General features: G+C 36.2%; 1 protein-coding gene across 1 annotated transcript in view; it reads left to right on the forward strand.

Moving 5' to 3' along the window:
• CFAP20DC (CFAP20 domain containing) overlaps positions 1-26,392 on the forward strand; it is a 99,880-nt gene that overhangs the window by 59,032 nt on the left and 14,456 nt on the right. The window contains exons 15-17 of the mRNA XM_063348478.1: positions 4,006-4,067; positions 18,512-18,603; positions 24,055-24,201. Of these exons, the coding sequence (XP_063204548.1) occupies positions 4,006-4,067; positions 18,512-18,603; positions 24,055-24,167 (267 nt within the window). The 3' untranslated portion in view covers positions 24,168-24,201. The remainder of the gene's footprint in view (positions 1-4,005; positions 4,068-18,511; positions 18,604-24,054; positions 24,202-26,392) is intronic.

A 26,392-nucleotide genomic window follows, 5' to 3' on the forward strand; every position in this document is an offset into this window, starting at 1 on the left:
ACTTTCTGTACCAGTACAATGTCAGTTAGTCTATTGATTCATTTCATATTTTCTTTTCTGAGATAGCTTCCACAGCACCAGCTGTTCATAGACGTGCTACAAATTAATGCATACGGACTTGTGTGTTTAACGCTGGTAATACAATTCCATTCCAATATTTGGAAAAATGCTGAGTAGTCATGTGAGGGTGCTAATTCATTTTCTAGACCTTTAGTATCTCAGAAGGTTTTAAACAGCATTTATTAGGGAAGGTGATTATTTAATCATCCCAAGTTGTTTAACGCAGAAGCTTTTAAAAGAGTAGTTGGGGGCATTTTTGGTATACTGGTGTTAAATTTCAGCATATTTCTAAATGCTTGCAACATTTCAGAAGACTTGAGAGTAGTGATGCTGTGCCAGTATTCAAATGGGCAGCTGAAATTAAAAGGTTAATGTAGGCCAGTTAGTCTTGATATCATCGTCAAAACAGTGAAAAATCTGGTGTGGGGTTCAGTTAAGAGAGATTTAAAGGGCAGTAATATGGTTAATGATAGTCAAGATTATTTTACAGAAAATATGTCCTGTTCAAAAAAAATTTAATTGTATTGATAAAGTTACAAATGATAAGGGAACTGCTTAGATGTAACATGCCAAGAGATAATATTGTAAATACTTGGTTAAAAATGAGCCAGCATACAATATTGATAAAACACACATCGAATCAATTTGGAACTGACAAATACCAAAAGCAGTCAGCAGGGAATTATCTATGAGTAGAGTATATTCAGAGGGACCCACTTTGTGTTTCATTCAGTTCTAGATCTGATGTTGTTCAATGTTTTTTGTTGGTGATCCACAGTTTAGTAGCCTGTGATGTACATCCGATTATGAGTAGATCTAATACTTCCCTCTGGCTTTCAAGTCTATAAATCTGTCAGATAACTTCATATAGCTGTTTTCAGTGAATCCCCACATGTAGCATCCGTGTGTGCAGTAAATGTGTCACTGTATTGCGTGCGCAGTCTACAGAACTGAGAGATCAAAATGCAGCCTAGTTGCAATGATTAGAACACATTCAAAGGTTGCTCCTCCTGGATTTCAGTCTTCTGCCACACATGGCCTTGCTTTAAGACCTAAAATGAGTAAAGTTATTGCTTCTTCAGCTTCCAGTTTTTACCAGGAAGTGTTCCTTATATGTATATTTACTCCGTACATATATTATGTAAAAAAAATGTGTAGAATAAAAGCAATTTTTTTTTAGGTCACTGATCTTTAGTACCACCATCATCTGACTTGTGAAGAGAATTTGCAAAAGTCCTTCCAAAATCAGGTGTTCAAACTGCAGAAAAGTTTGTATATATCTGTAGCCATCTTCGAGTTGATTTTAGCAGTGCAGTGTATAGAAAAGAAATAGAAATAATCCTCTTGTTGTAGTTTGAGAAATTAAGGACAACTTGAAATTCTTGTCATGATTAAACTTTCATGCTTACATGTGTTTCCAGGTTGTATCTTTCTGATTATTTAAATCAGTAGTATCTAGTGCTTTCTCTTATGTTCTTCAAAGATAAGTAAGGAGTATTTTTATTCCAAATTTTCTTTGCTTTTATACAGCATTTTTGTCCTTTAGTGCAATCTATGGCAACAGCACCACCAGAAGGCAGCTTTTTGTGTATCTTTCATTTTGAAATACCTATGATGTTTTGCAAGGCAGGGCACGATATAATCATGTTAGATAGTGAACATATGTATCAACGTAATATTTTATATATAAAACACATTTTTAGTGAGCTTATTTTTTCCATCACTTGCCATTGTTAGTCTGATTTCCAGATTCATTGAAAATTCTCATGTTACTGACTAATGAATCTCAGAAACCCTTCTGAATGTAAAGGCACAGAGATCAATCATATTGCTAAGTTGCAGTTAGAACAGATGTCCTTAAACAACTATAAAACAGACATACTAAAACTGTATTTTATAACCTATGATAGTTTACCAAGAACTGAATATATGCTGTCAGGAGAAATCGTTGAAATGTAGGTTGTTTAGCAGCTGCTGTAAACTATGACAACCAAAAAGGAATGAAATAGCTTTGAATATTATACATTACCCAGCATAGCTATCAGTTATAAATATGAAAAACTTCTGTTTTAAAATAGATTTACTTTGAGGGAGAATTGTAAACCCTTATAAAATGTGTGGGGCATAGATCCAAATCAATAATACGTGTACGTAGAACTAAATATTTTTAAAGACTTTATTTGACTGTGTCTTACCTGAATGTTTTCTTAAACCTTCAGTCTATGAAATTCCATGTTAGCTTTGCAACAATGTGAAAGACACAGTTCTATATCTTGCAGAGTATAATGTGAAGTTTAGACCCACACATATACAGGTTATCCAAGAAAATTTGCAAAGCTTGCAAAGTATTTCTGCTTAAATGCCTTGCTGTGTTCTAGAGATACAATAAGACCTTCTTGCCCTGTCAGGGAATTGGCCCATTCAGCTTCTTGGATAGTCGTTCCCACACTGCAGACACCACTTCAGATAGAACACAACCATTCTGGAGCAAGATCATATAGAAGAGAATTCGGGATATCTTCTTCCATGTGGTCCCTGATTCTCAGTCAGAAACGCAAAGGAGAAGGAAGATTCTCCTAGATTGCTCACTGATATATCCTGCAACCTTGTAGTGGTATAATGCTCCATTAGCAGACTCCAAAATGTGTTCACCACTAAGACCTGCCTTTCAAGTAAGGAGTACTCACAGAAAAGAAAGATTACTTGTTCCCAAGCAACTTCCTAAATATAAATTCAGTCACATAGGCCTTGATCTGCAAAATATGTGAAAGGGTACCTCAGGTTCATACCTAATTTGTGGAAGGTCTTCTGGCCTCCTTTGTGATGATTCAGAAAAGAAAGCCGCTTAACACAAAAATGGTCTGGCAGAACTGAAGTCTGACAGACAAGAGGAGTGATATTTAAACCCAGAATTATTCCAACAGAGAGCTCAGTTTGACAACCCCTGCAGGGATGTGTTCACATCAAGTCAAATTGCAAAACTGAGGCAGACTATTCTTTACTATGAAATGAGACCAAAAATTATTTAGACAGATATTCTGGTTCATCGACTGACTAATTCACTTTCTGTCTCATCCTCAGTCTTCCGCTAGCCATCATTTGGGAATTGCACTATCCACCACCAGGCAGTCATATTTGGCAGTAATTAGGATGTCATTCATCCTGAACATATATTTTACAACATCCCTCCCCACTTCCTGAAACCATGAGAATATACTCATTTTTATATTAATTTCTGTATGAAATCAATAGCTTTCATAATGCTTAGAAATTATTTTTAGCATTTCATGTACTGTATTGTACAAGTATTGTTAACATATGCTTATATTTTCACTTCTTTTACATTTTCTTCAGTGGTTTGTTTAGAACTGCTTTTGATGTGTGTGATAATGGCAGGGAGGTCTCTTCTGGAAGCACTACATTTATACTGAGAGAAAATGTATTTCTGAATTTTAGAACTACTGAATTTTTGTACCTGTTCATGAGTACAGATCTTTCTTGCAAATAACTGTTTTTAATGCCATAAACCAAATGTAGTTTTTAAGAATGGTCGGTTCTGCACAAATCCAACTACGAGTTCCTGCCCCATGCTTCCTATACACCTACAGTCCAGAATTTTCTATCAGACAGGACTTTGCCACCCTTCCCTCTCTGTTTCCTGACTCTGTCCCAACACTCACAGGCAGTAGAGAAATGACCATGTAGTCAACTCCTTAATTCGTATGTATTTCCACCCGGACAAGAATCATCTGTTAAGTTGTACTTTTGCACAGTTAGGATCTGAATATTCCTTTTAAATTTGACAGATAAGGAAGAAGACTATAAAATTCTAATATCAGAAGCTGCAAGTGTGTATTCTCATAAAGGATCTCTTACATATTTTTAAACATTCTGAAAGAGTATTTGCAAAGTTTTTTTCTCACCATTATTTTTTGTTTTCCATAGCCTGTCAGTCAGGAGCATCACTATCAGAAAGAAATGAGCCCGCTTTCTCATTCCAACCCACGGTAAGATTCCACTTATAGCCCAGGCAGTAAGGATTCAGTTAAGAGTGTTCTGAATATTAAATGTGACATTTTTTGATTTAATCTTAAATCTCTTTTCAATTGCAACCTCCTCTCAGAGGGCTTTCCTATTGCTCATTTTAGTCATTGCCTGCAGTATGTCAGCGTTGTCCTGGAATGCAGAACTGAATTCTGCCTGGTTTGGGTGTACCACCGTGTATTTAACGTAACTGACATAGGCCTTGCTCCTACACCTGCTTTGATGCGTGATTCAGCAAATCTCCCTCATCTGACGTATACGCACTCTCATTTCTTTCTTTTTCCCTCTCTGCTTTGAAGGGTTAGAACTACAATTCTGTACATGACTGTCGGTGTCAGGGAATCCATTTGTTACAAAAGACTTTAATGTTACTTATTTAGACAGGGTTTTTTAATAGATGCCCAGTCAGCGTTACAATGCCGTGGGATAGTTCAAGGGGATCCTGTCTACAGTATACTTCGGCTTTCAAGTTTTCACTTGATCTGTTTTGTTTAGAATCAGCAACAAAATCCCTGTGACTTTTATATAAGAGATGGGGATTTGAAAACAAGGGGAGAGGGTGGCTAGCGAGAAGTAATCAAATTGAGAGAATCAAAATTAATTGCCCAGTTTCAGAACTGCCTTGTACCTATGAAACCCCCCACATCACTTTGACAATTTTTTAACAGCCTGAACAAGAGGTGTACTTATTTCAAAAAGTACTCCTCCTGTTTCACTTTCACTTGGTGTGATTTTCACTTGGGTGGGATAGGAGGAGAGGACATTTCAGATACTTCTTTATCTTTTATCAACAGTATAAGATGTTTTATGATAGCGTACTGCCAGTAAGTTGTGAGGATAATATGCATTTCTCATCACACAGATGTTTTCAGTCACTTGTCTCACTTGCCATCCACATTTTTATTATGTTCTTGTTAGATTTTGTGAATTGAACACTATGAAACTTGCTGTGCGAGTTCACCCAGATGCACCAGTTATTGCAACGTGCAGCCATATGTTTCCTAGTGCACACAATATATCACTGGAATTACAAGTATAATCCCAGATTCCTGTTCCCTTTCACGTGTAAATCAAAGTGCCCATGTTGGTCTAGAAAACCTCTGTGCCTTGGGTGCTGGTTATCAAAGGAACTATCTCTATCCTTATGAATTGTTACAATGGCTGAGGTGGACAGAAACACTTGACTGTAGTCCCGAGAGTAAGGTAAGTACCTGCCTTGTGACCTTGTTGACACTTTGTCGAGGACTCTTTATTCCAGAATCGATTTCATAATTCTGATGGCATTAGAATTGCCTATATTTTAGTGCAAGCTACATTGTTCCCCTTCTTTTTGACCATACATTTGTTGAGTGAGGTTTTACTAAGTTATTTTTATGCATGTGCTAAAGCAATTTGGTACTCAGTACATTTTATATACTGGAAAACGGAATAAACGCCATTATCTGTAAAAAGAAAGCATTTCATCATATCAAGTTAATATGATCAACAATGAAAACTTGTATTCCATATAATAAAATTGTAAACAAAATAATATAAATTATGACTTAGTTCTTATGCTATTTCAATCCAGTACACACAGTAGACTTAAATTTCTCTAGAAATCATTTTCGAGAAATGCAGGCAAAGTATTCGTAAAATACCTGACTTGCAAGTGCCTCATAAATTCAGTAGCCCTTGTGAACTGCCAGAAAAGCATTATTGGGCTGTAAATACAGAAGATGACAAAATTATGAGGTCAGTTTGCATCATGATATAAAAACTGGAGATGATGTGACTTGAATACCATTATTCACATCATTACCTTTCATATATAATGGAAAACTCTGTAATGTTTTTCACCGAGGGTGTGTACCTAAATGAGAGGCAGATAAAATTAATGGTAATTCTATAACTTATTTCCTAAACTGTTTTTAAAGCCAATTTTAACAGGAAATGTATGAGCAACTGGAAAATGTCTAAATCTTTGTAGGCCTCCTGTAGCTATGTAAGGGAACATACAGAATATTTGAAAAATTGATGTATCATATGTAGATGAGTGGGTATAAATGCCATGGCATGAAGACAGTTATGCGATGCTCTTGCTGAAGCAAGAAATAGTTTGTTGTAAAGAAAGATAAAAAATCTGACAGGTCTCAAGTAACTTTAAAAAGTGTAGTAGTGATGTTTTCTGGGAAATGAGAAGAGAGCAATGTGGCAGCTATTGTCCAGTAAATGTAGCTTCTGTCCATAATAAGATAAAAGAACAAGCCAGGAAAGAAAGCATCTGTGAAGATAATGGAAATACAGTCAATAAAAAGACCCAGCTAGATTCGTTTTCCATTGGTTCCACTGGGTAAAGGTCATAAGTCTGCCAACAACATTGCTACTGCAATACAAATCACCTCCACATCATGCTGCTTTGCAAGCTTTGTCATGAGAGACAGGCTGACTGCAGAGGCTACAGAGCCAGGTGAGCAAGATTCTGTGCGGTCTTTCAAGCCTTAGCTGTGCACTTCCCACTGCCTGCTGTGCCGTATGGTCCCAGCTGAACTTCGAACTGCTCTCTTCTCTCCAAATAGGGAGCTGTAACCTTCTCTGTTACTTCTTCCTCCAGCGCGGGGACTGGAAATTGCTATGTACCCTACATCTGCTTAGTAAGCGTTTGTCTTCCAAAACATGTGTGTGTCATAGAAGGTTTGGAAGTCTGATTAAAGGAAATGCTGAAAGAAAGTAAATATTCTAGAGAAATTTCAGGTGTACTGAACTGCAAAATGTAGAGCTGCTCTCTGAAAAAGGTCACTTGAGCCTGATTTCAGGAACTTTTTCTGAACTTCTACAGATGCTTTCCAGAACACTTATTTCTTATAAAAGCTGATTTTTCTATCTTTGAGAAAGGGTTTTTAGTAAGTTGAAACTTATCTTTATAAGCATTGCCTCACCAGATCTTCTGTTGGCATCCTACTCAACTCTTCCCAAGCTACCAAATAAAATTTGTTCCTCTGAAGTTCAAACAGCTGTTCCCCAGAAACCACACTGAAGTAGGACACAAATATTTCAGCATTTCATTGGGTATTCTTTCACAAGAAGTATATTTTACTGAAGTAATTTCATACAAAAAGTACACAGACAAATTTTCAGTTAGGTTTTACCCAGACATTTGACTCTACGTGTTAAAAAAATGTATTCCCATAGTGAATTTTGGGCACAGACATTTGATGATAGTGAATATCTGCCTGATAGGGACTGTAGCCAAGAATATAAGATCAGCACATAAAACACAGACATCATTTTATGAGAAAGTCTATTGATCAGTGGTCTCAAACCAAAGAATGAGTGATCAAGCTGTGTTTCATTCACAAATGAAAATAATTGTTAAACTGAAGTTGAATTTGTTGTCCCTATTAGTGGCTATTGGGTTTCATACGTTAGCAGCTCTAAAATCAGAAGCCTCCCTAGACTACTCCATAGATGTGGGGCTGACAGCTTTTCCCAGGGTGGTTGGAACCTGCAGAAGTTAATTGATATATCAGTCAATGAAGATGTTCTGTGCCTCTGCTGTGGGCTTGGTCAGGGTAACCTGCACAGAATTAGCAGGAGTAAATAGAACCGTACTCCCTTGTGAGTTCCACCTCTGTCTCTGCGCTGCTGAAGCTCACACTTGCCAGGCTGGTATGTTGCGGTTGCTCTCAAGTGGTAGGATTCAGGCCCATCCTCAAGACCAGCCCAATCGCTAACTTGTAAAATAAGCTAGATGTATCTGCTCTGTACATTCAAGTCAGTTGCTCCTTCAGTGGGACTTTTTGTGTTTAAATGAGTGGATTTGTTGTGAATAAAAAGAAACCTCTTAAAACTAAGAAGCATGCGAGGTCCCTAAAATTTTAAGGAAAACCAATGATATTATGAAATGTTTGCTGAAATTGGTAAATGGACATATGATGCAATTCAGGCCAGCATTTTGTCTAGATTTATCTATAAAAAGTGTCACCACTGTGCTGCGGTTTAAATCCTTTGTAGCTTTGCCACTTGTGGGTGTGATATAAAGTTCCTTGTATCTATAATAGGCTGATAAGGGCCTGCAGTCTTTGACAAACGATTACTAGTCACTGACCTCACTTTACATGGGCTTGGTACAGGCTGACTGAAGCAAGCTGTCTTGTCATTGTCACCTACATGTGTTACATTAGACTGATCAGGATGTCATTCTTCTCTCCTCTACAATCCAAAAACCCAACCAAAAATAACAAAGTTTTCTTCCCCTTTTTTGGTAAAGGTATCTCTCCAATTATGATAAATGTTACAGATTCAAATTTATCGTCACAAAGATGACTTGCAGATTAACATGTTTGAGGAGGACAGTAACTATAAACTTTTCAGAATACGTTGCAGGTTTTACCTTAAGATTAAAAAAAGCAGAACTCATATCCTTAATTACTGCTTTATCCGTCAACGTGATTTTCTTATTTTTGTAATGATATGCGTGCATAGTAGTTCAGACAACTAATCATTAAATTGATAAACATGTTTCTTTAGCTAAATGCATTATCACTTCCTTTTAAAGTTGATTACTGGTAAAATTTTGGTGAATTAGTTAAATATAATGAACACCTCTTTCTATGCATAACTCTGACCACTCTGTTGATTTTAGGAAATAAATCACGTCTTTTACTTTCTTTAAAAGTTTTTGCTACAGAAGTCTTTTTTTAGAACCTGCTGTTGCCATAAATTTTGCCATTATCACAACACCCGAAATTTGCATAATATATCTATGATTCCAGCACAAAAACACATCCACTGCAAACTCTCAAGTATTAAAAGTACGTTCAGCTTTGAGACTACCATTCCAGTACTCTCACCCATCCCAGGTGAAAACTAAACATTCCAATAGCTGATGCACGTGTTATTATACCACCGAGAGATTCAGTAAGATTAAACTCACCTACAAAATGGTGCAGTAAAAGGATTGTAGTTATAACATTGATTTGCACTACAGCAGAACTTCTCCAACACAATTTCTCTGTGAAATTCAGACACAAAAGGTCTTTGTCTCATGTGTTTCTGCTTAAGTAGCAGAATAACTTAAAGAAGCAATTTTAACGATTCAGTTTTGCAAACAAAGAAGCATATTTATTTTTATGATTCATAACAAGATCAAAGTCATACAACTCCATTACTTGTGCAAAACAGACAATATTACATTATGAAGTATTATAAAATTGTACAACAGTTGTCAAAACAAGTGAACAAGAACAATGTATCACAAAATGTACTTTGGTTTTTCATTGTACTTGTTCAGTTACTTTACTCATCCACAAAATAGAGTAATTTGCAATAGGTCTCCCAGTCGTTAATCTGAATTAGCGAAGTTCTGCTGCATTTGTCAGGCTATAATATGCATGAAAAAGAACATGACAAAAGAAGCAAATGGCACAGGAAACATCTAATGGAAAAGGTTAAGAATTTTAATCATGATGGTAAAAAGCTTAGCTGCAGAAAGGTTGTTGAGAACCAATTGGCTAGCATGTAAAAGCTTGTTAAAATAATCCAAAAATGGCTTTCCCTTGTATGGGAATCTGAGAACATGAAAAAGTGTCAGCATATACACTAAGGGTTTGAATATAAAACATGCTGTTGCATCTATATTAACATAAAGTAGTTTATCTCTTTTTTTGTAGTTTCAGGACTTACTGAGATATTTTTATATTGATTCCACCCTTTTCTGAATATTCCTGGGCCATTCAAACAGAGTTGTTTCACCGTACTTGTATGCAGAGAAGGAGAATCAGCAGTAAAGGATTTTCCATGCCTCTAAGATCTCTTAGATTGAAAGGAAGAGATAGGTGTTACGCGGTAACAAGTCGGGGATTCCCTCTTCACAGAGCGTCGCAATCTCTCCTCCAGTACTCAGTTGAACTCTTGCTATGGCCCTTTGCCAGCGTGTCTTCTTCCAGGGGATATCCAGTGTTTACGGATGACAAGACACTTTGGTTCAGCCACAAGGCAGCATCTCAGGTCTGAGTCCAACTTCTGACAACCCTTAGAGCCTTGGGATTTTAGGGGAGTTCCCAGGGCAGGCAAACTTCCAAACAGGATTGTACCGGGATTGTATTGTTCTCTTTTCTGGGGAGAAAAAGCTTACTACCACTAACCGACCACCCATCTATGGAAATATATATTTATTCCTCCATCCTCCTTCTGAAGTGGAAGCTTATTTAAATACAGACAAATCAGGCCCCTTGACTGACATCCCATGTGCATACAATGTTTTCTTACAGAGCAAAACTGTCTGGGTTTCCAAGGGCACAAATGTCCACACCTCCCTTCCCTGATGTTCCAGTATCATTTGTGCAGGAGTGTTGGGTTTGATTCCGTTATTTCACAATTTTTGGTGATAAAACCTGATGTTTTTGAAGAATTAATCTGAGGTAGCGTACTTCTCACTTTGTGGTGATGACTGAGCTTCCAGCTTCATGCTGCACCGTTCATTGCATTGATATACTAAAAGGTCAGAGTTTTCTTGCATACAGGTGGTTTCTTTTACTTTTCTGAAAAAGAAAGGTAGTTTTCACAGACTAGGAACCTTCAACAGCATCGCATTCAATAAGTTTGATACTAGTAAAGTTAGTGCTCTGTTGAGTCATGTCTCTCCATTGATTTTTAAAAGCACTCTGGCTCCGTGTCATCCATTTTAAAAGTTAAATCCGATGCGGTCTGCATCCAGCATGCACAGAACAGTAAGATGCTGGCAGTGGAGAAAAGGAGTTACTTTAATTGCAACAAGACTCGATAGGTACTAGATGCAGGTGTTTCCTGAAGTGGTCGAATATTAATTTATTTTTTTTTAAATAAATGGTTTAATTCATTGTTAAAAATATGTAAAAATGGAGGCACATTCTACTTAATGGACACTTCATTAAATGTGGAAATCCATTTGATTCACTGATCAATGACTATCTGATGTAGTTGTTAGAATTTACATCTACATTTACAATCTAATAAGATTAGATTAATATGAAGGAATTTTAACATATCTTTGCAAATTTATTGCTTCCGGTGTCTACAGCTGATCTTCTGATAAACAAATCAAAACCAGCAAAAAAGAAAGGGCTAGTATTTTACTTAAATTAGATGATAAAACACTGGGTTTCTCTCCTAGCATCATTTATATTGCTAGTGAATATCAAGACTATAATCTATCCAGCAAGCCAACATGGTGATAAACTACAGCTTTAGTCTTTAAGTAAATTCCAATGTTAGTGTTATTTAACGGAAGCTATGATAGAAGTTTCGTGTATTTAACTGAAAAAGATTGACTAAATAGCACAATATATTAATTACTAAGCTGCTAAACCTCCAAATTCAGGTCATTCACATTTTCAGACTGATGCAGATGACTCTGTGTGCTTTTAATAACCTGCACAAATTTATTATTTGAACTTTATAATGAAAGAAAAATGGGATAGCATTAACAGATCGAACTTTCAGCTAACACCAGTCAGCATGATTATACTATATGCACTTGTAATAGCACCTTACGCTGTCTAAATATCTTGTTTTATAAGAAGAATTCACATTTCCACTTTAAGAGGAGCACTTGTACTTTTATGATCTCTTTTTTTAGTTGCTAATTCATTGAAAATTAAATAACCTAGGTTTTTCTAGGATGTGTCTCTGCCTCTGTTAGAAGAATGGTACTTGGCAGGTAGGACTTGCTGAAGTGGTTTGGAGGAAGGAAAAAGGCATTCTGTAAATATGCTCGTGATTTTGTAAATCTTAGTGCTAGCAAAAAAAAAGAAAGTTCCAGTAAGGCATACAGTAAATGAAGATATTATGTATTAGGGATGGAATGAATCTGTCATTTTGACGGATTGTGAGGCAAAGAACAGATTAACAGATTACTCATAGTCAGAATGCAGCTCACTGTGAAAAATGTGCAGGAAATGATAAGTGTTGGTTTGTGCTGATTTAATGATATTTTGAAACTACAATAGCACTCCAGGAGAATAATACAATGTAGCTCATGGCTTGCATTTTTTTAATCATCAACATATTGCTAGATTGCCCTTAAATAGTTAGGATATTTCTTTTTAAAATAGAGCTTTCAATACATGCAAAGTCATATGGACATATATATTTATGTTATTTTTCAAGATTTTTATTAAAGCGTGCATTCGAAAATCCTTGATTTGTACGTATAAGTATACTCTATATTCTTTTGGTAGTATATCTTCTTCTTCTCTAGACTCACTCAGTTTTCCATTATAAAGATACTGTTTTTCCCACCTGGAGCTGAGTAGCACTGAACAGTTATTGATGTATAAATTAATATTTTATGTTTCTTGGTTTATGGCGTATTTCTGTAAGAACTTTAAGAACGTTCAAAAATTGAAATTATTTGAAACATTTTAGGTACAATAATGGACAATTTAAGGCTAAGATGCCTTCACAATTATTACAGACATACGTAGTGGAAGGACCTGAAATTTTATTTCAACGTTTTTTCAAATATGATTGCATTTTGTACATAACACAAACACATCTTATTGTTAATAGCCTTCATAAGCCCTTGCTTCACTACTGAAACTATTATTAAAGGGTTTATTTCTGTGGAAATACCTCTATTAAAGAAGCCCTCCCATTACGCATACATCATTAATATACTACAAAGCAGAACCCAAACAGATGTGTATAGGTAATCTGATTTAATTTAATGAAGTTACACATATGCATGAAGTTCAGCAGATATGTAAATAATTGAAAATTCAGATCTGCTAATCTAGAGGAGCCTGGCAAGTAATGCATGCGCCAAGAAAGATGTAGCAGGGAATATTTGAGGGGTGTTACAAAGCCAGGTGACTTTTTATTGCTTTATCTGGGAACTGAGTTAGTCTCTAACAGCCTTTCTTAAATAGATATAATTAAAAATCCAAACAAGTGAGAAAAATAGGTCTTTGTCTTAGCTGAATTGAATATTTAGGCCGTACTGAACCATACTTTTGATGTGAGCTGGTACTTTGCATTCGGTGGATCGTGGTAAGGTGTTACTTATTCACTTTGAGCATTTGCAGCAGAATTTGCTTCTGAGATTTGCTTCAGAATTTGCTTCTAATACCACATCTAATACATGTGGTATTAGATATTACTAATACAACAAAAGTATGTGCTGCAATTTTAGTTGATAGTCGCATAAGATGTCAAGAATTGGTCCTTTTTTCCTTAAAAATATGTTTATACTCTTGATTCATACGTTGGCATTCTCTGGCCCTGCACAGAGTTAGTCAAATTATCCACTGTAAAAAGTAATTCAGCAAATGTGCTCCTCTTATTATCACTCAGGCACGAGCCAGTTCTCCTCTTGTATTCGTAAAGATTTACTAAGTAGTTCATGCAGTTAAATATCATCTTTTGTGTTCTTTATTGGTTGTACTCTTCAGATGCTTAATAGCCTGTCAGTTTGACGTGTTCTTAATGATACAAAACTGATGTTGTTTTTTCACTCCCTGATTTAATATAGTGTAGCCCTTGCCTTGCATTTTTTAAGTATACTTAAGGCTGACTGAATAATTTGAGTGTTCCTTTTAATTCCTGTATAGTTGGACAAAACCATACTAAAACTTTGAAGTATTTGAATTTTGTTAATACCATGGATTAAATGATGCCATTGATTTAAGTAATACAAATTAAATCTGATCCAAAAGAAAAGCGATGAAGTATGCTATCTCAATTCACAGCAATGTTAAAAACTTTTACTAAGATTTTTACTAAGAGATTGATTCAGTCCAGCCAGTAGGATAGACTAAAAAGCAAAAATACCTGTACAAAACCAAAGTATCAAAGGTGTTCATTCAGATTTAAATCATTCCATCAAAACACTCTGATTCTTCGGATTTCTGTTGATGGTAATAATTTTGATACATTGTCATTGATAAGTGCCACTTAATAAAGCATCGCTAATTTTCTCAACAGATTTTATTGATGGATGCCATTTTCTGCAAAATTTAACATACTGTCATAGCACTGAAAACGGTGTTTATAAGTCCAAAACATTCTTTTGCTTTCTGTCACAGTTCAGCTATCACGTGACACTTCAATATATGTAAATTATTTTCTGAAAGTATTTTTTAGGAAAAGACCGTAATATAACAAGATTATATAACATTTTTTATTATATTTTGGCATGGAGAATAGCTTTCAGAATAACGAGCATTAAAGGTGCATGGTACTTTGCATACGTGTGGAAGCTATTCTGAGCCTTCGTACGCTGCAACTCACAATGTCAAAAGCCAATCCTTGGCATTCCGCATTGTTATCGGGAAAGCTGAGATAGTTTATTGCATGTTGATTGTATTGATTACAGCTGGAGGCATTGATAGCATAAACAGAGTGTCTTTAATTAGTCGGAATGTGTGATTAGCGTTTCTGTTTTAAGGAGATAAACTAGCTTCTTAAAGAAGTTCACCAAAAAAATATTCCTTATTCAGTCAGAATAAAAACAATAAATGGGAACACAGGCCACAGTCTGCATTTCTCAGAATATTGCTAGTTGTCTCCACGCTGGGCTCTACTTTTAGGCAGGGTCTACAAATTTTTCAGGATTTTTGTTGCTTGTTTGTTTGGTTTTTTTTAAATTAACTCACACTGTCTCACACACACACGCGCTTTACTTGTTTCCTGTAAGCAACTGTAGATTTCATTGTGGAAAAGTCTGTCTTGACTGCTAGACCACAGCATCTATCAGAATTACCACTGCAAACCCACTTCTTTATCAATTCCATTTATCAATATCTATCAAAAAGTTTATCAATCAACTGCCAGGATTTACTCTCTACCGCAATTTGGCCAAGAATATTTCAGCACACATGAGATTTTTTTTTTTCCCCAAGGTTTTAGGAAAAGTTGATTTAGACATTGCTAACTAACTTGTGGAAGTAATAAACTAGTTTTTAATATATATTGTATAAAATGTTTCAACCTTAAAAATAATATTGTCAACAATGAATCCCTCATACTGTACTGTTTTGATTACTTGTCTCAGACTTCATCTCTCAGGAAGACCTTCCAGAGATGAAACTTCAAACTAAAATTCATAAATTTCCTGAGTAATAAGAACTATTAATTTAACAGAAATACTGGTTTCATAACACATGATTACCTTGCTCCCTTGATATTCTCTAAATAAATTGTCTCTTTCTTTTCCGTTGGAGGTAATTGCCTTATTATCTTTCTTTCCTTCTTACAACACCCTCTCTGCTTTCCAGGTAGTAATTATTTTCTTTAGAAATTCTCTGATGCATATTTTGTGTGAAAAACACGTATCTCTAAATTCGTCTGTTTTGTGCCAGACCTGTAGCACTGCATATATGCTCTAAAGCTTCTTTACTTTTCTAACTACATTTATTCGTCTAGCTGAGATAATTCTCTCTAGAAGTAAGCACTGTCTTTCCTCTGTCCTTGCACAACTTTTGCTTCTTCCTGGGAGAAATATTCTTGTTGTTCTTGATCTCAAACATCACAATCTTTTAAAAAAGCTGTAGTGAAGTTGGAAGAAAGGGTAGCTTGGGAAGCAGAGATGGAGATTAGCGCTAATAGTTCTTCCTTACCTTCCCTAAAATTGCCACAGTTTCTCCAAGAGATTGCCTTCGCTGACACTGTGTGTCAGTGCAATTGTCGAGAATCAGGTCAGTGATAAATGCTTCGTGCTCTCTGACCACATCCTGTGAGCGTGGTCAGATTCTACTCTCAGACTTACATTGGCTGATTCTGAGGCAGCCCAAACCACACACGCAAGTGGCACAAATGGAAAATATATTCTACCATGCCACTAGATATCATAGCATGCATTTAACTGTTATTCCTAAAAGCTTTTGAAGTTTTGGTGTAAACAAAACGTCTTTGGCTATATTCGCAGAGTGCAAATATGGTGAGCAACGGCAGAGAGCGCTAATAATGAGATGTCTAGGCAAGCATATGGCTGTGTGGGTTAGTTGTACCAGTTCTGACTGGCGTTAGCTGAACAGCAGAAGAGGAGAAGAATTGGTTTTGAAGTTGGCCATATATGTGAAAATAATACGATGGTGTAAAAAAATTTTGAAGTATGTTTTTTACATGTTGAAATGATGGAAAATTCAATATCTCTTCCTTTAAATCTACTATACTACTTGCTGGATTTCTACACCAGCAGTTCTGTTTCCTGAGGCAGAAAATTAGTTTTTTCCTTTTTGACTGCAAACAGATAGGTGGTTGTCCCCTGATTCACCCCAGATTATGCGTACATGCCAACAGGAGATGATGTGGAATCAATAACAAGTCCAGAAGTAGCAGAAAAACTAACAAACAAAAAAAAAGCAATTGGCATATTTTAGCAATTATAACACATGACTGAACCTTGCCAGATTTCTGTCAGAAGCAAATCTTACATGAGATCATCAAGGCTTTTCAGAAAGTAGAAGTACATTACCTGTTTACTTGGTGTTGGACAATTGAGTTGAGACAATTACGGTTTGGCAATGTAAAGAAATCTGTCAAGCTTTGGAAATATTCATCCCTTCTAGAGGAAGCCATGGATGTTGAAGTTACCTCTGCAGCTCTGGCTAATCTCCCTGGCCTCCAGCACAAGTTTGCATGCATAATGCTTTTGTGCCAGCTGTTGGAACAGCCATGGCCAGACATAAATTGAATCAACCCCAAACCAAGTTTAATTTACTCTGTAGAGCTGCACTTTTCCCAACAGCATGAAGCAAACATAAGGGAATTTAAAGACCCCTTTTTCTTTCCATTCCCCTTGCCTTGCAGTGAAATAGGGTCGTCAAAAAGGACAGCTGTAGTTCTGTCAATCAAAATGAGATGATTTACTGAGGTCCCTCGAATTCTGAGTTCAAGCGTTAACTTGCAATTACTTAGTCTAGTTAATGGTTATACAGAAGCTTTAATGTGTTATAGCTCTTTACTGTTGAAGAGGAGAAATGGGAACTTCAGGAACCATCAGCTATGCACAGTGTACAGAGATTAGTTTCATATATGAAAAGGATTAAGACGTGGTCACCTGCACAAGGAATTTCTTAACTTTGTGACTTAGATGTGTCCTTCCAGGGCTGTCTTTCTCTGATTGTTAGTATAATATGATTGACTTTTTCAGTGAAAAAGTCTGCAGTTCAGTTTGCAATAAAAAGCAGTAACAATAACAATAAAAACAACTGTTCTGTTTTCCTTTCTTTGAGCTGTAACAATCAAAGACAGTGTATCATGAAGTGGTGTATGTGAAATGAACATTGAACTTTGCATGAATGAGTGATAATGTGAAAATCATTTTTAAAAGCTATCACAAAGTAGTGTTCAGGAGAGACATAAATTGCCTATTAAATTGAATGGGTGAAGAAGGTCCGTGCTCCCTCCTCTATGATAAAGAGCCCGTCAAAATTTTTTTTTTGCAGAAGCAAAATAGATATTTGACAGCTGTGATGAGAAGTCTACTCTATAGTCTTGCCACTAACTGAAATCAAGTTATGCTCAATAACAATTTTTTATTTAGAGTATGTAACATTTTATAACAATAAAAAATTGTTATAAACAATTGTTTGTAATGTATTTGCCTAACAAAGCTTTTTCCAATATCAACAGTATTATCAACAATAACATCCTGACTCAATCCCATGTTTCCTTCTTAAAAACACAAGAAAACCATTAGTTTTTTACTCTTAGTTCTGATCACTAATTCTATCCCTTTATTGAAAAATTGTAAAAGTAAATTAAACTGGGAAGATTAAATTATTTAATACAAACCAGCTGTCCCACAGTTAATGAGCACTGAGCTGGTATCTCGCTGTTGGTGGCATCCATCTCATGTTTAAGCTCAGCTGTAACTCACCAGCCATCCAAACTGTGAAGGACACACCACTCGCTGTGTCGTGCTATTACAAGGGGCTCCAGTGGCAAGCAAGCACATCTTTTGTGGTTGTCTTTAAGCCTTTTTCCTTAGAGAGGGTAAGGATTTTTAGTCAAATTGACCCCTACAGTCTCTTGTCAAAGACAGGTTGTTCATCCCAAGGCTTTATTCCTCAGGCAAAGACTCTCGTGAGTCCCAGAGGCTTTCAGAGCATAGCTCTGTGATTACAGAACGCACCTCATGTACACCTTTTGCTGAGAGAGCAATACCAGCTGAATTCTGCAAAGCAAACCTAACTGAAATCACAGATTTTTAGTCTGAACAGAACAGGTGAAAAGTCTAAGGGAGGAAGGAAGCCATAACATTTAATTAATTGTATTAACTGTAAAGTTTATTTTTATAATAATAAAATCCAGCTTGGTTTTGTTTCATCACACTCGACAACCTGCAATTTCCTGTGATTATTTTTTTTTAATAATCAAAAGAATTAGAACAAACAAGGACATAAACTGTGCTTTTATGAACGATATTTTTATTTGTATTTTTCAGGGACTGGTTGAACGCGTTCAGTCCCCCCATCATTCCTGGAAACCAACAACTGGAAGAGCACACCAAACCTTCAGCAAATCAGAGTGTTCCAGGTAGGAATTTATGAAGACAATGAAAAGGACCTGGGTAGAAAGATATATTTCTAAATGCTGTTTCTGTAGGGCCGGTGCTGCCTTTTCTGTAGTAGTTTTCTATACTGCTACGTTTTGGTTCCAAGTTCTCTTATTTATTAATCTCAGCTCAAGCTAGCAGAGTTTTCCATGCAGTCTTATTTGCCTCTGATAGAAGAATAGTTTATGCAGGTTTCGTAACATTCTGGCTCAATATGGATTAACTCATGAAAAATGAATCTTATTTGTTTAAAATAAGGAATTTATGCTAGTGGGGATGGCAAACGTATGAAAGAACGAACGCAAAAACTAAACATTCTTATTTAGAAGCAAAATAACACTTATGTAAGTGATACCTCTCTTATGAAGAAAAATTTCAGTTTTAGCCTTAAATGAAATCTCAGCATGATATTCTGAGTAAAGACTGTTGTCACCACCTAAAGTGCTGAAGGTTTTTGTTTATTAATTGCATTTGCTTAGAGAATGGCAAAGAACTTAGCTGAAACTGGAAAGTCAACAACAATAGAATAAAAGAAATACCTTCTTTTCTTCAAATGCACTTTTTTCATATCGGTTGTCTTAGGAAACAGAGAGGATATCTACATTTTTCTTCAAGTCTGGGCAATTCAATGTGAAATCCCATAAATCTGACCTGTGTATTTTGGCTGCCTGAGGGATGAAGATGTCTCAGTGATTTACTGTCTGAAATAGATTATGCCCCTCAAATTGGGAATGTTTTCATAGATGTATATTTGTAATTGTTTATGACAGCAAACTAGAATTTTGCTGTCAGGAAGGGACCTTGCTTTGAAGAATCAAGTAATAGGTTTTGTTAAGGGTCCTAAGTAAGCCAAAGAGAATTGGACAATAATCCTTGAGTTAAAGGCATATTGGATATGAATTTGTGATAGGTCTCTGAGAATTTTTTTACGTTAGTATGAAATCCAAGGCTTGCTGCAGTAAAGCTGGAATTTCTGTAAATTTTAAGAATTGGATTATTATCTTTTAAAAGCTTTTAAGAAGTATGCTTTGGAATTTGTTGGATTTCTTCTCTTAATCACACTAGAATTTCCAAACTGTTTTGTGAATTGTTCCTAAACTCATTTTCCTTCCTGCTGAAATATTTTACATCATGTGTCCGTGGTTGCACGGTTGGAGAACAGACAATCTCTATATACCCATACTTTTTATTTTGGCTTTTTATTTTTGTGCCTTTATTCAGTCAATTTAAATTCTGACTCATGTATACGAATGATATTTGTGATTTTGATAACTTTACGCAGAAACTTTTCTATCACCAAATACTCCAAAAAGCCTGCAATAGTGTTGAAGTGATGAAGCTTCATTTCCCCAAGAGGTTGGAGGAAATCAGAGAGAACAACAAAGCTGTTCCGTGACCTTCCCTCCCCAACCAGGACAGTTCGGATTTTTTCTGAACTACTAGACACACTTCCCTACTAAAGTAGCCGAGAAACAGCAGAGTAATTGCAGCAGCTGTGGGTTGGGGAGGCCTGTTTGGCAAAGGAGGTACCTGTACATACAGCATCTTCAAGGAACTCCAAACCTCCCTTTCTGATTGTTTACAGCCCGTGGCAAATAATGTCCCTGCACTATATTGGGAGAAAACTGTCATGGTTTTGGTAACATAAAAGATACACTTAAGTGAAACACAGACCTTTGCATAGAATATGGTGATGTGTGAAAGTGCAGTGCCATGTAATACATGCCTATCAAATCAGATCGTACCCATCCAACATTAGACTCTGTGTGTTTTCCTAGATATCTTGGTTTAAAAAAATCTTGATGGATGGCGGTAACTAGATGGCTTATGGCTTAGAGTATCATTTTTGAAATGTGCTAAACAGGTCTTGTCCCGTGACACATCTCTTGCACTTTGGAAAAAACTTTATTTTCTTCTTTATTGCTTTACTTGAGGTTAGTTATTTGTGTGGTGAAATAACTGTCATCTTATTGGCAATTAAGTACCGGATCCAATCAACAAACTGAATGCTCAAATTCATTCCAGAAAATTCTGCTGCCCTACTTCCTTTTTTTTTTTTTTTTTAAAAATATCACATTAGAAAACAAGTTATTTCTCATGTTGGGAAGAGACTTAAGTATCCCAAGATTATTTTTTGTGTGCGTGCAGTTTACCAGTATTCCAGGTATCACAGGTTAACAAAAGCATATTATCTGTACTGAAAATCTGCAGTGAGTCATAATGTATTCAAGATAGTAATTTTATCTAAAAGTATCCTTAAAGAAAAATAGATAGTATTAGAATATTTATAAAAATTCTTTATTTCTTATATTTAGAAAAAAATCTTTAAGTTGGGGCATAACTTTGGGGAAGAAAGTGTATTCATTTCTAAGAAAGCATTTTACTCTATAGTTCAGTTCTTAATGTTTGCGCTATCCCTAGTACATATTAAATAGGGAGATGTAATGAGAAGTAGTCTTCTATTCAACAGGTTTCACAAGAAAATCAAGAGGAAAATTTAGACTCAGAAATATGATAAATTTCCATAGATTTTTCCCTTATTGGGCACTGATATTTCTGATTTATAGACAATTTCATTTATCTAGACATAACAAGTCATACAAGAAAGTTTTCACAGTAAGTGACAAAGGCAGAGTCATAAATTCTCTGCAACTTACTTTATTGTATCTGTTGCTTGTCTTAAAATAGTGCTCTAGGAACCATAGCAAGGAACAGTCTTCTTTCTTGGACTAAGCTGTTGATAATAGTCATCTGGTAACCCTGCAGTATGGAATTAAAGTGTAGGTTTGAGCACAGTAGTTCCATGTTCAAGGATAATATCAGATAAAATATTAGCAGTGTTCTTTTCAGCATCCCTTCTGCTGACAGCTGATCCAGTGCAGTTGCCTTACATCAGGATTGGAACATGATCCATGTATCTTAAAGTGAGATTTGCTACAAGCCAATTTCTAGTATTAAAACCTAGAATACAGCGAAAATATATTTCTGTGAAAAGGGAGAGCTATTTTAGTTCTCCAGACTGTGGTGACTATGTGAGCGGTGTTAACATAAACCAAGTAACACCACAGTTATTTGTACATTTGTTTCAGAGTTCAGAAGAAGCTGCTACATGCCTCCTGCGTTCTCTGTTATCCGGGTTTAGACATGTTGAGTGAAAACCTGTCTCCATAAAAGCAATAGCTCCCCTGATTTCAGTGGGGCAGCGTTTCATTTGATGTGACAGGTATCCAGAGGTACTATCTTCAGTCTTCTTTTAGCTCAGAACTGAAAAATACTCATCCCTCTATAATGTATGTCACAGACTTCAGCTTTCATTTAAAATCAAGTTCTTTTCTAGCCTAAAATACTATTTAATTTTATAGTGATTTAAGAACAAAAGCTTTGATTTTGCTTTCACCGTGATATTCAAATTAAACTGCCAAGAGGTTTTTTCATGCAATCCTGAGCAGCCTCAACCCAAAAGTGTGAATGGTGGCAGCATAAACAGCTACGGAAATTTTCTTTGAAAGGGACTTGTTTGTATTTGGCCATGGACACTTCATTCCTACATATGGTCAGGTTGCACCCAATGTACCATTTGAAAGTAGAAAGCTGCCTTCTACCACAACCATTACACATTAGTTGAGTCTTGTAGAAGAATGTCACTTAATTTAGTTAGTACTTCTTTCTAGGAAGTAGAAGAACAGAAGTGAGGTTTTCATATGTTTTTTTAATCTGTTCAAAACTGGAACTCCATGCTGCCATTGGAAATCTGTTGCGACATCTAGAAATGCCTTAAAATGCATTTGGGGATATTGTGAGATGCTAAAAGAAAGAAGCCTAACTTTAAAAACAAGATACATCTAGAAAACTGAGTTCTCTTCTTGTTCACATGAAAATACATGTGAGGAATTATTGCTATAAAGGTATAAATCCAGCTAGTCCTGGATGCAATCTAATTGTGATTTGGCACGAATGCGAGGCATACAGGGAAAGAGGTACACCCCTGAAGAGTCTGAAGGATTTCTTATTCCTAAATCAAACCGGGGAGTATATTGAGAGGCCAGTTCCTAGGCAGAAAGGGAATGAGATTTAAGCTTAGAGAAGAAAAGAGAATCATTTTGAAGAGAAGCATAGGCAGAGAGAAGCAAAATAATAAGAGGAAGAATTCAGTGGAAATAACAACATGGTTTCAGGTGAAGATGTAAGGCTATGTGAGGGAATGAGGCACAAATACCATTTGCTTGTTTACTGTGAAGTGTAGAAAAAGACGTTCAGTTCTATGCCTTCTTTCTGCACAGCATCATTTTTCCCAGAGCTGGCCAAACAGGATATCTCAGTTAACCTCGTTTAGCTTACCGGGCCTGATGAAGTACTCACAGCAAGGAGGGCAGCAATTTAGCTTTTCCTTTTTACCTGTGGTTACAGTAAGAGACAGTTTCTTTCTGACGGTATTTGTTAATGCTACTGAGGAAACAAAAATGAAATCTCTTCCCAAACGATAAAGTGCACACTTCTTCTGTATGCATTAAATGCACCAACCTACTTTCTGGTCTCTAGATAATGTAACCTATATATCGTTCTGTGATCCAGGCTGTAAATAGATTCTGAGCGTTGTGAAACTGCTGCTGTTAGCATAACAGGCCATTACTTATTATGAAGTGTTAGGGCATACAAAGCATTTGGTTTGTATTAGCAGTCTGAGAATGAGATGAACATTTATGATGAAATTCAAGATACAGATTGTATTCAGCTGTGAATTATTTCCTATCAAAAAGCTATAGGTCTATAACTTAGATTTAGCTTATACGGAAGACAGACAGGTTTAGAAAAGGAGCTACAATATATAAAGCATCTGTAATAGTCTGTATGGCTTTATCAGTGTATTTTAGGCTAAGGATTCATTTCTGGTACCTGAAAACGTTCTTGCATTTTAAATAACTTTAGACAACCTAGATTTAATTTTTTTTATTTTCTGAAAGAATCTTATTTCCTTTCTGATACTGAAAGCTCTTTTGTACAGATTTACCTATACTGGTAACATAGTGGATACCAGACATTCAGATCCTTTCATTCTCACAGGCCTTAACTACACAGTGGCTGTCTTTGTTTGTACTAAAACTTTATTGTTTAAGAAGGTCATTGAGAAAAATATCACTTAGGGATACTTTGATCCACTATCAGTAAAGGTACTTCTGGTGAACTGCTGCATTGGACTTGTAAAGTCCAGTTGTTAAGCAAACTCTGACTAACATCATTTCACCTCAACTAAATACAAGTTTTCAGAAATACAATGAAAAGGTGGATTGCTGTTATCTTTAAGGTAACAATTCAGAAGTCAAAAGATTATACACTTTAAAGAGACGTTCTGTCACATTTGACAGACAGGTATTTCCATGTTGTTGTCTAAGCGAATAAGAGTGATTTGTTCTTATTTTTCCCACTTGATGCAGGTGAAGATGACCTCAATGCTGAAGAAGACGAGGAAGTTTTGACTCTTTTGTATGATCCGTGTCTGAACTGTTACTTTGATCCAAATTCTGGGAAGTACTATGAATTGGCATAGTCACATCATGAGAGGATATCCTTTTGTATTCAGAGTAGGTTTATCTTTTAACTGTTTGTAAAGTGTGACTGAGCTGTATAATTTATCATGTAACTTAAAACTTGAATTAACCAATAGTTTTGCAAATGAATTAATATATTTTGTAAATAGTGTCTTATTTATATAGTTTTGTATTAAGTTGTATTGCAGTGGAAAATCATATAACATAAAAGTTCCTTGTGACTAAGACATTTGTTAGTCTAATTTATTTCCAATAATCAAAGGTTCTATATGGAAACAAACAAAGTTGAATCAAGGAGGTGTGTGGTGTTTATCTGTAAATTATGGTTTTACTCAAATAAGAAAAAAAATTTTCATTACTTACTGTGTATTTTTAATTGGTTCTGAGCTATTTTGTTCTTTGTACTGTAAGATATACAGTGTGTTGTTCAAAGGCCTCCGTTTCATAAGCTCGTTCTCTCCCTTTAGTCATCAGGTAAAGCAGTATTTTCCTCATCCTCAAGAAGTTCTCTACTGTTGCCTACTACAGTAACGGGACGATGTCAGAGCTGTGGGGTGGTAGAGTGTGTACAGTGCAGTGGACTTTAAGGTGTGTGCACGGGCAGTTTATAAATCTAGACCACAACAGAGTAAATATGGCAGGCTCTGAGAGTACCAGCTGCTGTCTACTTTATTTAACATGGGACGGAAGAGCAGAAAGAGTGATCGCTTCGACACTTAACAACTGGAGCCTTGTTTCGTGGAAGGCAAGGTGTGTATATGATTCATATGGGAAGCTGTGCTCAGAGTCCAACTCTTACATGTTTAGATTAGTTTTTCCCTTACACCTTGCAATAAAAGAATGTAATTTATTTAACCCATCTATATTGGGTTTCAGTGCAGTTTTCAGTGAGGGTCCTAAAGTTCCAACTTAGAGATTTAAATTGCCTGCATCGCTGTGCAATTTTTTTTTCTATGGTACATAAAATATCCCTATTGACCATGGAGAAAGACTATAGGTATAAACCAGATCGTACATAGCCTTCGAAAATAAAATCAGCATCTGAAATGAATAAAATACTGTGCATGGAGACGTGTTGAGCTTTGTCTGCGCTAAAAGCCAGTTGACCTGATCCTGATGTTTCTGCATTGCCACGGGGGCTACTTGGCTCCAAGCAGTGCCCGACATTTCCAGCCCCAGAGCAAGGGAGGTGTAGTGTAGTGTGTAGTGTAGTGTATTGCACTGTGTAGTGTACAACACCGTGTAGTGCTGCTTGCCTCTAGTGTCCCCCCCCGCCAACAGGACGCTTACTTAAAGGGTAAACTAATAACTTAAAAATCGGCTACCTGATTGAAGAAGAGGTGTCAGGGAGAGGTTGCCCACGAAACAAGAAGTCGAAGGAGTTCCGTTGTAGTGGGGTTGGGTTAGTGGAACAGCTTTGGAGTCCGCCAGTTCGGTACATAACAGTTTTCTGGAGACAGTTGAAGGGAATGTCAAAATCACATGACAAAATGATCTATAGGCATGTGGTGATTCTTGTTCTAAGGGTCTACTTGATTATATCCAGTGCTTTTTCACTGTAATTATTTGCAAGCTGATTACTCAGTGAATTTTTAAGAATAATGTATTTGAATGTCATAAAGTGAGTTTAGTAAGCTCACTGGCAAGTGATTTAAAATGATATGTCTGTAAATTATATGTAATTATGGATCCCAGTTAATGAATATCCTAGAATCAATTGAAAATGCAGTTGTTAATAGTGACTTGGCATAAGCTCAGATTGTGTATTTGGCTTCTGTGGCAGGTACAAACATATCATCACAAATTGATTCAAGTACGAGTAGCACTGAAATCCACAGGAAGACAGATACTGTGTTGAGATAATTTACTTACCCTGCCTTAGCCTGTTTCTCCCAGAAAGATTTGTACTTGTTCTTGCTAATGCCATAATCAGTTTAAAAGTTCAATGAGATCATAATTTTGACCTTCAAAAATCAGATGGTAGCTTGTACATGCTTGTGCATATCTAACCACTTTCTTCTTAGCATCATTTAGTGATCAGGACTGTGCTCCCTGTATCTGTGCCAAGTGCTATTTAAAATGCGTTATTAGTTTTCCTTTCATAGCCCCATGTCTCACAGGAGCGGCTGGATGTCCTAAGGCACCACTGTGAATCCAGACTGGGTCACTGACGCTACTGAGATAACCGCTCACTTCAGAAAAAAAAACAACCAACAAAAAACTG

Source organism: Chroicocephalus ridibundus, chromosome 10 (assembly GCF_963924245.1).
Source record: "Chroicocephalus ridibundus chromosome 10, bChrRid1.1, whole genome shotgun sequence".
NCBI lineage: Eukaryota > Metazoa > Chordata > Aves > Charadriiformes > Laridae > Chroicocephalus > Chroicocephalus ridibundus.